We start from the raw sequence: 13,716 nt of genomic DNA on the forward strand, positions 1-13,716 counted from the left end.
TTGATTGTGAGAATGGAGATCAGGCTAATTATGTGTCGTCGAGTCGATTGTCCAGGTCTAATTGCACCCCTGCTGTTTTATGTTAAGGAAAGCGTGAGATTTGATGAAGGTGCAGGAGAGAACGAGAGACAGGCTGAATAAAAGCAAAGCCGAACAGAAAGACCCAGAGGAAGGTGCAACGTGTGAGAGCGGGTAGGCGTGTGTGGAGCGGCACCTGTTTGGCCTCTCATCAGCTCAGCCATGGTCAATATTCAGAGTTAAATGGAAACTAATTAGCTTCGTAATGTGGCCTCAGACACACTGATTCCGCACTCATGTTCACAGGAACACACACACACACACACACACGTTCTTTCTGCCTTTTTTGCTTTATGCTGATGAAACCGTGGAAAGTCAATAGACCTGTCATTCAGGATGATGTATTGTACGTCTAAAAGAAATGAAATGACATGATGGTAATGGAGAAAATAAAGTGAATTGAGAATGAATGCAGTGAGGAGGGGGAGAACATGCAGCAAGTGTGGAAAAAGGAAATAGCTAATATTACAGACAACACTGAAGATCTATACATAACGAAAACATTTTTTCAATAAAAAGCTGGGATTTGCATCTGTTTGTCTATTGTTATAACTGATGAAAGACCAGGAGAGATCAAGAGAGAAATGAAGTGTGAGTGTATATGTGGCTTGTTAGTTTTCCATTGCTTGAAAATGTGAACCTCTGCTCTTAAATGAGTGGTGTGGAGAAATGTGGCTCTGTTGGGTGCGTGTGGATGATATTTAAGTTCTTATTAAGATTTAGGATCCAGTTCTTTATCTATATTTAAAGGGCCAGTGTATAAAATGTAGTGGCATCTAGCTGTCGGGTTTGAGAATGCCATCCAACAGCTCACTTTACCCCGAAGTACAACAGTGACTGACACAGAACTAACAGTGTCTACACTGGACGCAACAGGTGTCTAAACAAAAGATTAGAAACGCATTAGAACCCATTATCACGCGCCTGTCATGTTCGGTGTAGACACAGTGTAAGATTTTTGCTTCTTTGCCGAAGGAGTTATACGAGAGACGCTCTGTAGAGCAGTTTGTCCGTTTAGGGCTGGGTTCGGCCAATTGTGGCTCTTCTGCCCCCCTGCTGCGGCTCCCTGCCGCCCTGGACGAAAAGTGGACGAAAGAGGCCCTTACCTGTTTACACCTGCTGCTGTAATCCGTCTATTTTGACCACTTCTGTCCTGATTCAAGTAATATCTGAAAATGCATACACATTTACCCAGCCATACACCCTGGCTGGTTAAATGTGTTTGCTTTTTGAGATATTTCATTCCAATATACGAAATAAGTGCATGCAATGTACATATGAGCGCAAACGGAGATGATAGAAAAAACATACAGTGAGCAGGGGTCTTATTTCTGCTTTGACAGATATGAGACAGCGCCGAACACTGTATGCGTGTGTTAGAAATGGAATAGTGAGAAAACATTCTGCTGGGTAGGTTTTTCGTCTTTAAACCAAACCTTTAGGTCTTAAGCCGGCATAGTTTAAATCCTGTCTGGCTAGCGTGCTTCTCATTATGTAAATGATGTCCGTGTGTGGAGAGTCTGGCGGTCTCTTGTGGCTGTTCATCAAATACTGCAAAAACAAAAGCCAAAACAGAAAATTCACAGAAAAAAGCTGAAGTCTAACTGCGATGCTACTCTTCTATTGCAGCACTCCCACTAATTGCCAGGGACAAAAATGTATAAATTGTTAACATCTAAATCGCACTGTATTGTATTGTACTTTAAATGGGTAACTTCTACCTTAAATACATGTAACATATATTTTGCGGCTCGACAAATTTTATTTGGGGGCAAGGGGCCAAAATTGTCACAATCTACTGTAGAAACAGGGGGACCATGGTGTATGTAGATATAAATTTCTCATTCTGATGTAATACAAACATAACTCTTCGTTATGCAATGTATTTTGTCAATATATGCTCTCAAAAATCACACACCTTTAAAGGTCTAGAGTGGGATTTATAGCGGCCACTAGCGGTGAGTTTGCAACCAATCTCTCAGTCCTCCGTTCACCCCTCTGCTCATGTCCGTTCATACCTGACGACAGTAAAGGTCTGGCAGGAGCTAGGACAAAGGTTAATATTATAAAGACTTTCCAGCAGAGACGCGTTAGGACCCGGGACAACCGGACTACGTACTGCAGGGTAGAGGGAGACAAAACATGGATGTGCAACATGGTGAATTCAATGTATGTGGAAAGAAAAAGCTTATTCTAAGGTAATACAAACATAACGGTTCATAACATAATGAACATTTCTATACACCTCTGAAGAATTTTTTTTAAATATTCTATTGCATTTCTGTCAATAGATCCTCCTAAAAACCCCACATTGCTCCTTTTAAGAATGCACATGGTATATAAATGGACAAGTATGCTTCTCATTCATCTCGGTTTGCCTAAATGAGTTTGTCCTTAAAAATTTAAGCGTACAAATTAAAGTGCAAAACGTTTTGATATAGTACACTCAGTTACCAGTGCATTTCAGGACATACTTTTTTGTTGCAAAAGCTATAAATACACTTGAGGTTGGCCTAGCTTCTTATTTTAGGCAGGTCCTGGCATTGCAATTTGCATTCAGCCGTAACAATCTTACTGAAAATCAACAACTGAGTGTTACTAAATGAAATTTCTGTCATTTTTTACTCAAGTTGTTCTAACACTGTGTAAAATTATTTGTTCAGTTGAACACAAAGAAAGATATTTTGAAGAATGTGAAAAATTTAAATAGTTCAGGGGCACTATTGACTACAATAGTAGTTTGTTTCCCTACTGTTAAAGTCAACAGTGCCCAGAACTATTTGGTTACAAACATTCTTCAAAATATATTATTTTGTGTTCAGCAGATAAACTAAATTTACACAGTGTATAAGTAAATTGTTTTTTAGGTGAACTATCCCTATAAAAGGAGAGTTTTGAATGACGTGTTGAAGGCTGAATCTGGTAGTAATGTCATATGTTTCAGTCAGTTATAGTGTTCACACAATCTGTAGTTTTTAAACATACAGTACGTCATGACTGTTGCGGCAACTCTTCCAGATTGCCGTCTGCAGCTACACCAGTTACCAACGCGTTGTTTATTGCCTCTGAGCCTTAGAAACTTAATGAAAAGCAGCATGAGCATCTCCTTTCCGCGACAAAATGAGTGCTTGAGATAATATTTCCAGAAATGTGTGTTTTCTATGAATATTGATGTTATCTAGGCTGGATATGGATCAGAGTGGGGAAAAACGAATGTACCATTACTCTTTGAGCTGTGATTGTTATCCTCTCACATATGGATGCAATAATGTTGATAAGAAATTTGCCTGTCTAGTGAGAATGCTGGAAAACCTTACTTTAAAAATGTGTGATTAACTTTTTGAGCATCTCATGTATTTGTGTGGTACTGTGGGCTGTAATAGTCAGTTTTGCATAAATTTAGCTTTCTCTGTCTCCGCAGCTTCAGATAACAACCAGAGGTTTCAGGAAACGTGTTTTGCCTTTGCACTGACGCCACAGCAGGTCCAACAAGTCAGCAGCTCGATGTGAGTCATTTTATTTTGTAACATTTTCTTCTTGTAGAAAAGCATATTGTAGATATCATCTGACCCATTAGTACAGTCTTCTACTTCCTCTACTTTCCAACCCCCCCAAAAAGCTTCGTATACTGTGGTAGGCTAACTGAGACCAGTTTTACTGCACCTATGCATTGTTGTTGTTGTTTTGTTGCACAAATTGCTTCTATTGCTTTCCCCTACTTTGTAAGTTGCTTTAGATAAAAGCGTCTGCTAAATGACTAAATGTAAATGTAGATAAAATAGGAGTTCCCATAAGACACTGCTTGTGTGCGTTTAAGTAAAATCTAAATGTTTTTTGGCTTTATCTTTTTTGCAGGGACATATCGGGGACCAAATGTGACTTTACAGTGCAAGTACAGTTACGGTAAGATATTACTGTTCCAATAAACTGTGAGCCAAACTATTCACTAACAAGTTTTGAATATTCCATAAATAAAAAAAGACAAAGGGTTGAAGAGAAGTAGCCTCCTAACTGTTTTAAATATGCACAGGTTTTGTCTATCAGAGACAAGCTGCCCCCAGGAGGACCACTTTCCCCCTAATCTTTGTGTTAAAGTTAACGGAAAACCATGTAATCTCCCAGTAAGTACAGCTATATCTGTTCATCTGTTTATCACTGAGACACATAATACAGTAGCATGTGGTGGACATATGAAATGGGGATGCAAAATCTGTGTTTGTTTTAATCACCCTTGTTCTTTTTATGGAACACTACTCAACATTTAACAAGCCAACAATAAAATGTTTCTGTGTTGAAAGTACCCTACTATTTATTAAAATCATTAGACCTTATTGTTTATTTAACACAAGTAATATATTGGTGTCATGGCCATTTCATTTAACATGTTCTCAGAGGTCCATTTATAATGTTTGCAAAACTTTTCTATGTTTTTACCCTTGGAAACATTATTTAGATGTAGATTTTTATTTGGATGTAGATTTTACTTGTGTTGCGTTAAAGACATGTACTGGAAGCAAATATTCAATTATTACAGTTTTGTATATTAAAATAATTTTTAATGCCCCGACTGCTAAATTTGCCAAATCATTGGGACCTGCCAAACACAAATGACAATGAATACTTTATGAATAATTAAATCCTGGTGATTTTTTTTATAACTCATGGTACTATACAGACCTTTAAAAAAAATATGCATGTTTTAGTATTCCTTCAAATATTTCGGTTGGCTGCATTTTCATGGACTTTTCTTATTGTTTCTCATTAGGGATATCTCCCTCCTACCAAAAATGGCGTGGAACCAAAGAGGCCCAGCAGACCCATCAATATTACCTCACTGCTCAGACTGGTCACAACAGTCGGCAACACCATTGTAGTGTCCTGGACCTTCGAAATTGGAAGGGTAGGGCAATAATTTAATTAAATGAATTAAGATAATTATAAAGTTAAATGTGAAGATTATAATGATGAAGGATATTGTGAATTAGCTTTTGATATATGCAGGAAATACAGTTGACCATGGAATGGTCTTTTGTACTGGACAATTAAACACCTGCTGTTGTTTATGTGTAAAAAAAGGCTAAGCAGAAATAACGGGTTATATTTCTCAAGTCCATGTCCATTTATTCCTAACTTGTTTTCTCACTTATAAAACATCGATGCAATTACATTTAACAACAGGTATGACATCCTTTCTTATCATACAACTTGTCTAAACATGAATAAGTAGTTTGCATTGTCTTTGGGAAATGACCAATTTTTTTACTCCTGTTTGGTGGAGAATTTTTTATTATGTCCCAACTTAAGCTTCTGTGATCTTTATTTTGGAAACTGGGGTACTGGAATATCCTGTCATTGCGAATCTATGGTTAATGCAGCAACATACCATACTGAATATCAGATGGTTATGATATATACAACATCTATAACATATATATTACTGACACATGTACATGACGTTTCATGAGTATGTTATTCAGTATCAGATTGGAGTTTGAAATGTGTAGAAATGTGTTTTTTTTTCAGAGTTACTCTATGGCAGTCTACCTGGTCAAACAGCTGTCATCTACAGTTCTGCTGCAGAGGCTTCGAGCCAAAGGCATCAGAAACCCAGATCACTCCAGAGCACTCAGTGAGTAAAAAAACTAATAGTAGTATATTTGCGGTGCTGCTCTCTCAGAATTAGTAATCTTGTAGCCCACTGTATATTCCACAGTGTGACTGACTTTTAGTCTCGATCAGACTCATAATCACTGACATATGCAGCATCTCAGTTGTGCTTTCTGCTGATTTTTCTCTGTTTTATTCTGCCCTTCAAACTCTCCATTTTATTTTTTAGATTTTATACAGCAAGCTATAAACTGTCTGAGGAGGCTTGTTAATGCTGAAAGAATGCCCCAACGCCCCTGTTGTAAACATGCTTACAGCGCTTTCCTGTAGCTCAGTGGTTAGAGCATTGCGTTAACAACGCAAGGTTGTGGGATTGATCCCAGGGGATTGCAGATACCTATGTATAAATGTGTAGGATAATGCAATGTAAGTCGCTTTGGATAAAAGCGTCTGCCAAATGTCTAAATGTACAAGCTAACCAGCCTGAAGCAGAGCGACCAAATTCTAACTAACATTATTCACATTATGTAATGTTAATTATTAGTGTTTTACTGATGTTTTATTATTGTTAGTTGACTATAAATTGTTATTTCAGTGGATGTTTGTCCTTTGATAATCTTTGTCATGAACATATTTAAACAATTACATAAGCGTTGTACTGTGACAATTACATGGGTGCTGCTGTATTGTATAACTGAGCCAAGGAAATTGAGCTTGACTGAATCACAGCCAGTTCATCCACACTTCTCCAGTTGTCTTAACAGTACAGTTGTAAAAGTATTTTGTGTGTAGTGTGTTGCAAGTGTGGTAACATGTTTTTGATCATGTCCTGCAGTAAAGGAAAAGTTAACAGCAGACCCTGACAGTGAAATAGCGACCACCAGTTTAAGAGTATCATTATTATGTCCGGTAAGCATCTTATTTATCAGATCACTTCAAACACACACAAATACATCATATCTTTATCTTGTTTGGTGCTTTGATGAAATAGAAACAATGCATTTTGTTGACCTTGGGCTGTGACATTTCAGACATTTTACAAAAATCTAAATTCATAACATAAGAACCTGAATACAGTATTGCAAGGTAAAATATAATACAGTAAAGCATCTTTTTAATTCTTTAATGAGGCTGCTTTAGAGATCACAAAGAGCAAATGCCCATGTTTATAATTTAAAACTCCAGAAAAATTCATATCCAGGGAGTTTAATTTCTTATAACTTTTGTTTTTGCTATGATTCATCCCTCTGTCTCAAACAATTACACTGTTTAATATCACTTGTATATTGCCATGAGTTTTTTCCTAGGTTTGTACTTGTTCCTTTTCGTTCTGTGGTCTGTCTCCAAGACCACATCTGTTGCTAGTGCGCTCATGGGTTTTGTTCCATGCGGGATGGGTTTGTTCTACATGTGTGTGTGGGGGGGGCCTAAGAATTTCCATGCAGGGTGTTTTGTGGTTTGCCTATATATCTGTGTGTGTGTGTGAGTGAGTTCTTATGAATCTTTTCCTCATGATTGTCTTCATTTCTGCTTGTATTACACAGCTGGGGAAGATGCGGCTGATGATTCCATGTCGGGCGTTGACATGTTCACACTTGCAATGTTTCGATGCCACGCTCTACATCCAGATGAATGAAAAGAAACCCACATGGGTTTGTCCTGTTTGTGACAAAAAAGCACCATATGAACACCTCATCATTGATGGGTATGTGTAACATGAATGCAAAACACTCAAACAAACTACAAATTCATTCTATTACCCTACTCTGTTTTAACTGTATACTGATTTATAACACAGTGACTGATAAATATGACCAGTACAGGTTATTGTGGCTGCATTTTGTCAGTGTTCTTTCTGAAAATGGTTTATTGATTATATTAGGTACGACATAACGTTTTTTTCCTTTGATATTGAAAAGCAAATATAAACAAAATAAATATACAGTTTTCTTTATCAATTTGACATTTGCATGAAATTGTCTGATCAGTGACTAGAATCCTCTTCTCCAATTTCAACTTTTTTTTATAAAAATGTTTCTCTCTCCGTCCTCCTTTAGCTTTTTCTTCTGTTTGGACTCATTTTTATCCCTGCACTCCTGTGTTCTTCAGGTTGTTTATGGAGATTCTGAACAGCTGTTTAGATTGTGATGAAATTCAGTTCAAGGAGGATGGCTGCTGGGCGCCCATGAGGTCGAAAAGGGAAGTGCAGGAGGTGTCTGCATCATACAATGGCATGGATGGTAATTAAAATTTACTGCTGACTATCTCTACATATCTTCTACTTAAAGGGATAATTCACTCCCAAATGAATATTCTGTAATCATTTACTCACCCTCTTGTCATGACTTTCTTTCTTCTGCAGAACACAAAATATATTTTGAAGAATGTTGTAACCGAACAACAGCGTTACCCAATTAACTTACATTGTCTTGTGTCTGTACAATAGAAGTGAATGGGTACCGCTGTTGTTCAGTTAACAACATTCTTCATAATATCATCTTTTGTGTTCTGTGAAAGAAATAAAGTCATACGGGTTTGAAATGATAAGAGGGTGAGTAAATGATGACAGAATAAAAAATTTGGGTGAACTATCACTTTAAGAAGGATATTAATACCAGGGGAAAGGGGAGCTATTACATTAACATACGATTCTGAATGTCAGGGACTAATGATAGTTAATAATCTTGGTTGTAATTACAAATAACACGTGGTTATATATATTGAAAATACAACCTGAAACAGTTTTCTGCTGCCCCCTGCTGTTTCAGGTTGACAACACTTGAACATGGAGGTTTACTTTAAAGGTACAGTTTGTAACAATTTTGCAGTAAAATATCCAAAAACTACTAGGCCAGTGTTATATATTTTTTTCAGTTGAGTACTTACAATATCTCAAATGTTTCCAACTACTTGTAAATTGTGAGAAAATCGCAATTTTAAACAGTGACACGGGGCCTGGCAGTCGCCTGTCAATGGCGTCATATCCGCATTACCCTTTGTCACCGGCTTTACTGACGTCGAAACATGTTTAACATGATTTCTCGTTCCCGTCTGATTGATGGCCATCAGTGGTGGAGTTGAAGACAACAGATTTCAAGTTTCACACTCCATTACAGAATCATCAAGCTACGATATTGTTGTTGTTTTGAATGTGTGCCCTCTAGCGGCAGATTTTACAAACTGTGGCTTTAAAGGCAGTTTCTTAATTAACTTATTTATAAATCACTAGACTTGCAATACTACTGACCAGAATTTTTCTTAAAAAGTATGTTTTGATGTTTGCTCAGGGGGATCTCGCACAGCGGTGCTGGAGCAGAACCCTCAAACAAACGGTAACAGTGGAGGTGGAGGTAAAAAGGTAGAGGTGATCGATTTGACTCTTGACAGCTCATCTGAAGATGAGGAGGAGGAAGAACCCCCACCGAAGAGAAGCTGTCCTTCACTGTCCAGCATGTCTCCTCAGATCGATAAAGGGTAAATTATTATTTTAGGAATTTAATAATTCTCATTTCCTGAGTTTGTTTCCATTTTATTCCTAAAAATTTGAAAATTATATTTCTTACAGTCAGTCCTTTGTCTATATTATGATATTTGTTTGTGCTTTTAGAGTGCTGAATCTCCACAGACAAGCCTCTCCTGTGAGTCGAACTCCCAGCATGCCACAAGTGGACACTAATTACATTCCTCCACCTCCCCCCTTAATTCAGGACTACCGCCACTACTACCCCACGCCCACTGAGCTGTCAGGTACACAATGACACATTTGAAGTGAAAATTTGCTCATTTAATCTCAAACAGTGGTGCTAATTAATCTCTTACATTTTACAGATCTCAACTTTTTTCCTTTTTTACAAGGAGAGAATCATCAGGTAACACATATACTTCTCATTCCGCTGTTATTAACTATCAAAACCGATTGTTATATGTATCAAACAATTTGCCTCGCATCTTCCAGCACTACAACATGGTAATGGCTGCGGCTGCATCAGCATCTGAAGATCACGACCTCCTCCTGAGTCGTTTTCTGCCCTACGGGTCATCTCAGCTCTTCCTGGACCCTCCCTCAACGCCAGTCAGCAGTACCCTTCCTCCTATCAACGTCAATGGTAGTAGCACGGGCAGCCTGGTCTCCTCCAGCAGCCTGCGGGAAAGCTTGGGACACCCACCCGCCCCACTTCCCACCTCTGAATCAGGTCCCACGTCTGCTATTTATGGCCCCATCCCAGACGTGATTTCATTAGACTGACATCGGGACCAGACCCTCACACGAGAAACAGACTAAACAGATTTCCAAACAGTGGAAAAAACAGGACATACAGGATGACTGAAGGGTGTTTTTGTAAACGATGATGATCGTTGCCGTGTACAGAGAACAAATATATTTTTTGTTTCACTTTTGTATATACGTCTATCTGTCTAGCTATCTAATGTATATGTACACTTGAAAGAGGTTTTTTCTCGCTTGCTAAGTTACTTCGAGTTTTATCTCCTTTGGAAACTGAAGAAGTTTTTTCTTCACAGCTCTTTGACGTACAATGAAAACTTTTTATATCCCCATCATATTCTGTATTCTATATAATGTCTGATTCCACAGGGCACAATGGCTGTGATGGTGGAGCGCCACCATGATTCTTGGGACTTTTTTGTCTCAGCAAAACTTGACGTGTCTTTGCCAGTCCACACCATGTTGAACCTCCATTGTTGATGACTGTGTGTTTCTTCTAAACATGAAGGATTATCTAGTATGTAGTGCTTTTAAGTTACATGAGGTAGATGAACTGTTAAGAAGCATCCCTTCGCCGTCAAGCTACCAACTGGAAGTAAAAGCATCGTCACGGATTGCCAATATCTGACCTCATTATTCATACGTGATATGTAATTCATGACTTTAAAGCTTGTAAAAACATTTGCATCCACATTGTTCATATTTGTCTTGCTCTATGCCAAAAGGACACTGTTTAGTGTTGACGTTTTTAGAGTGAGAACTTGTGAGTTCAGTGAACTTAAACGTACTCCATGTATGTAAGCATTTACTCTTTCTTTGTGGCTATGCTTGATTGTTCCTTCTCTTCTTTCATTCGTTCCCCAGTACAACATTTTTTCATGGGATTGTTCAGCAGTGGCTTAGATAGTGAGGTGTTGGCATGTATTCTGAACTTGCTGAAAGATGTTTGAAGATATGGTGACTAGGGTCTGTCTCAAGTGTCTGTACTTTCATCATCATCATTAGAGTTCATATTATTCTCCGATCCCATTTCATATTCCATTCCATAGTAGTTTGTTCTTTGGTACTGTGTGTATTGTCTCTGAGCAGGAGGTCCTAAAGCCACTATTTCTTCTACTGTTCTGTCACGTGTGCCTTGTTTGTGTTTTGTGTGTGAAAGACTGGGTCTTGGCCCCCACGTAAAGGTCTCCCGTTTCACGGATTCAGTGTTTGTAAACAACAAATCTGACTATAGCCAAGGTTGGATATGTCTATCATGTGCTGCTAGAGGTTAATAGAGGTCGTTTGTCAACCTTTTCCTCAAAAAATGAAGTATTTGAGAAATTTTGGAAGGAAGATGTAGTATGTTGAAAATGAAGTAATGTGTTGGGAAAAAACGAAAGAGTTTTACTAGACATATCTTTTTATTTCTGTTTTTTGTGAAACAAGCTAGCGTTCGTCTGTTTGTGTGTGTGTGTGTGTGTGTGTGTGTGTGTGTGTAGCACTAAGTTGCTGTGGCGCTCTCAAGGTCCACGTGCTGACCTGACATCCTCTCAAAATCTAATTAGGTTTGTGATGGGGATAATTGCTTGTGACTAAATCTTGCCGTCACGTTTTGTATTGTTTGATGGGCTGATAAGTCTCTTTTTCCATTCCCCTCTAAACCTCCTCTCAAACTAGTTTTCCGTCTGAAAGTGTTAGCGTGTATATCAGTTGATTGTCTCTTGCCACTGGTTTGAAATGTAATTGGTCAAGTCATTAACAAGAAAGCAGCGAGGGAGACAAAATACAGATGCTGCAAAATTCCTGTGACCAAACTGACCGTTATTGTTTGGTCCCTAACAGTGTTAATTGACGCCTCTATTTTAAATGGTAAATGTTAAGATGGACTGTTCTCGTCCTTATATGTATAAGTTGGATATGACATTATGTGATTGACAGGGTTTGTCGCCATGGTTACCATGTAACAGTCTAGGTTCAATTACATTAAAGAACGTATAATAGTTTTCATTAATTGGCATTGTTGAATAAAGGAAAGGTTATCTGTGTGTATGAATGTGTGTGCGCATGTTTTTGTTTATGATGTTCTAGTGGTGTGCATTGAAGTGGAATCTGCAACATCAAAACAAATATAATTGATTTGGCACTCTAAAAAAAAGGGGGCTTCAAATGGTTCTTTGATGCTATAGAATGATGTTAAAGGTTCTTTATGGAATCAAAAGGTTATTCTGTTTCACAAAAGGTTCTTTGTGGCGAATTTTTTTTCTTCAGATTAGAAAAAAGTAATAAAGTGATGGGCCTTTAAAGAATCTTTGACTGAATGGTTCTTTGTGGAACCAAAAAGGGTTCTTCTGTGGCCTCTCTGTGAAGAACCTTTTAAGCACCTTTATTTTTAAGAGTGTTTTTTTTACGCAGAACTGTGCTACAAGTGGACTTTGTGTCCAGTTCTCTTTTCCATTTCTGTAAGCTGACATCTATCCTCACTGCCTTAAATTTCATCCACCCTGTGTCTGTGGCATGTTTTATGAGAGAGAGAGAGAGAGAGAGAGAGAGAGAGAGAGAGAGGAAAGAAGATTTTTAAGACGTGGAAAACATTGTACAGTAGACCAATGTCAGTTTGTATAAAGTACTAAGTGAAAAAAAATATTTATTACATGCATTGAAAGAATTTGTTTACCTATTGAATGTTACATGTTTATGTAGATACATTTAGATGTAATAAATGCATCGAGTTCATGGTGGCCTTCTTTTTTTTTATTTTAGAGTTACATATTGTTTTACTTCCAGTTATGTTAGAGGCATGATGTGTAACAAAATGTAGAATGTCTAACATTACAGTTTTGACTCCCTTTTAATGGTGTTGAATATTTGTCTTGTGTATTTAAAAACATCTGCTCAAAGGTAAAGTTCAAGTAGAAAACAGTTGGTGGAAAGGTGAAGATTTGGGAACTACACATGTGGTTGTTCATATTTTGTGGGTAATAACAGCCAAAAGACACCTTTTTGATTCACAGTTAAAATGAAATATTTGATATGGAATATATCCTTATTTTATGCTTCATCTTAATTCAGAACTTCTCAGGTTGTAGCTATAAATAATAAAACACACACTTAACAATAGCAACTCCCACCAGCAAATGCTTGTAAACTCTTGAATATGGTAATTATCTTCAGGTTAGTGATATTTTTGCAAGAACTTTAACTTAAATCAAACTAAAAAAAAAAAATGTAGCCATTCATCATACATTCATCAAATTACAGTATTAAACCCGTCAATATTACCATTCACACAACTCATTTGCTCTTAAACTTTCTCTCTAAATGGACAGTCTTAAATTTGAATCCACGTTCACATCTTTGTCTCTGTCTTTATCCAATTTTACTCTTGTTGAAAAATTAAACACTTGTTGAAACGCTAAATCTTTAAAGTGGTGGTTATGATGTAGCATCCCTTCATACATTTTTTATGTCACTTATTGAACAGTAGGTGGCAGTCGCTTACCAAAATGTAAAAATCCACCTTGCTGTCTTGAAACCGCGCTCTAAACTGCGTAATTTGAAGGAATAATATGTACCTAAGAATACTGTATATTCATGTAACTACTTGGTGAAGATGTTCTTCAAACTAATTGGTTATTACAAGTTACATGTTGGCTATGTGCTAAATAGATCTTTTTATCCAGAAATTTATTTGAACTACCTTTACACACATTACTTCCGGTATTTTGTGATGAAAATGCTTTTATATCCTAAAACTCGACGTTAATAAATCTTTCCTCAGCCTAAATAGTCAAACGGAACGACGAATCGCTGAGTGGATGGGCGGG

At 37.5% G+C, this 13,716-nt stretch overlaps 1 protein-coding gene across 2 annotated transcripts in view; it reads left to right on the forward strand.

Moving 5' to 3' along the window:
• Positions 1–12,630, forward strand: part of pias1a (protein inhibitor of activated STAT, 1a) — a 33,004-nt gene extending 20,374 nt beyond the window's left edge. The window contains exons 3-14 of one of the 2 annotated variants that reach the window (XM_079470092.1): positions 3,500–3,584; positions 3,934–3,981; positions 4,109–4,199; positions 4,844–4,978; positions 5,602–5,707; positions 6,521–6,594; positions 7,230–7,390; positions 7,795–7,925; positions 8,973–9,159; positions 9,293–9,432; positions 9,514–9,554; positions 9,641–12,630. In XM_079470092.1, coding sequence (XP_079326218.1) covers positions 3,500–3,584; positions 3,934–3,981; positions 4,109–4,199; positions 4,844–4,978; positions 5,602–5,707; positions 6,521–6,594; positions 7,230–7,390; positions 7,795–7,925; positions 8,973–9,159; positions 9,293–9,432; positions 9,514–9,554; positions 9,641–9,931 — 1,490 coding nt within the window. In that variant the 3' untranslated portion in view covers positions 9,932–12,630. The remainder of the gene's footprint in view (positions 1–3,499; positions 3,585–3,933; positions 3,982–4,108; positions 4,200–4,843; positions 4,979–5,601; positions 5,708–6,520; positions 6,595–7,229; positions 7,391–7,794; positions 7,926–8,972; positions 9,160–9,292; positions 9,433–9,513; positions 9,555–9,640) is intronic. The other variant, XM_079470091.1, reaches the window with a different exon arrangement.
• Positions 12,631–13,716: the final 1,086 nt, after the last annotated feature.

The sequence above is a fragment of the Barbatula barbatula genome (genome assembly GCF_947034865.1).
Source record: "Barbatula barbatula genome assembly, chromosome: 1".
NCBI classification, from domain to species: domain Eukaryota; kingdom Metazoa; phylum Chordata; class Actinopteri; order Cypriniformes; family Nemacheilidae; genus Barbatula; species Barbatula barbatula.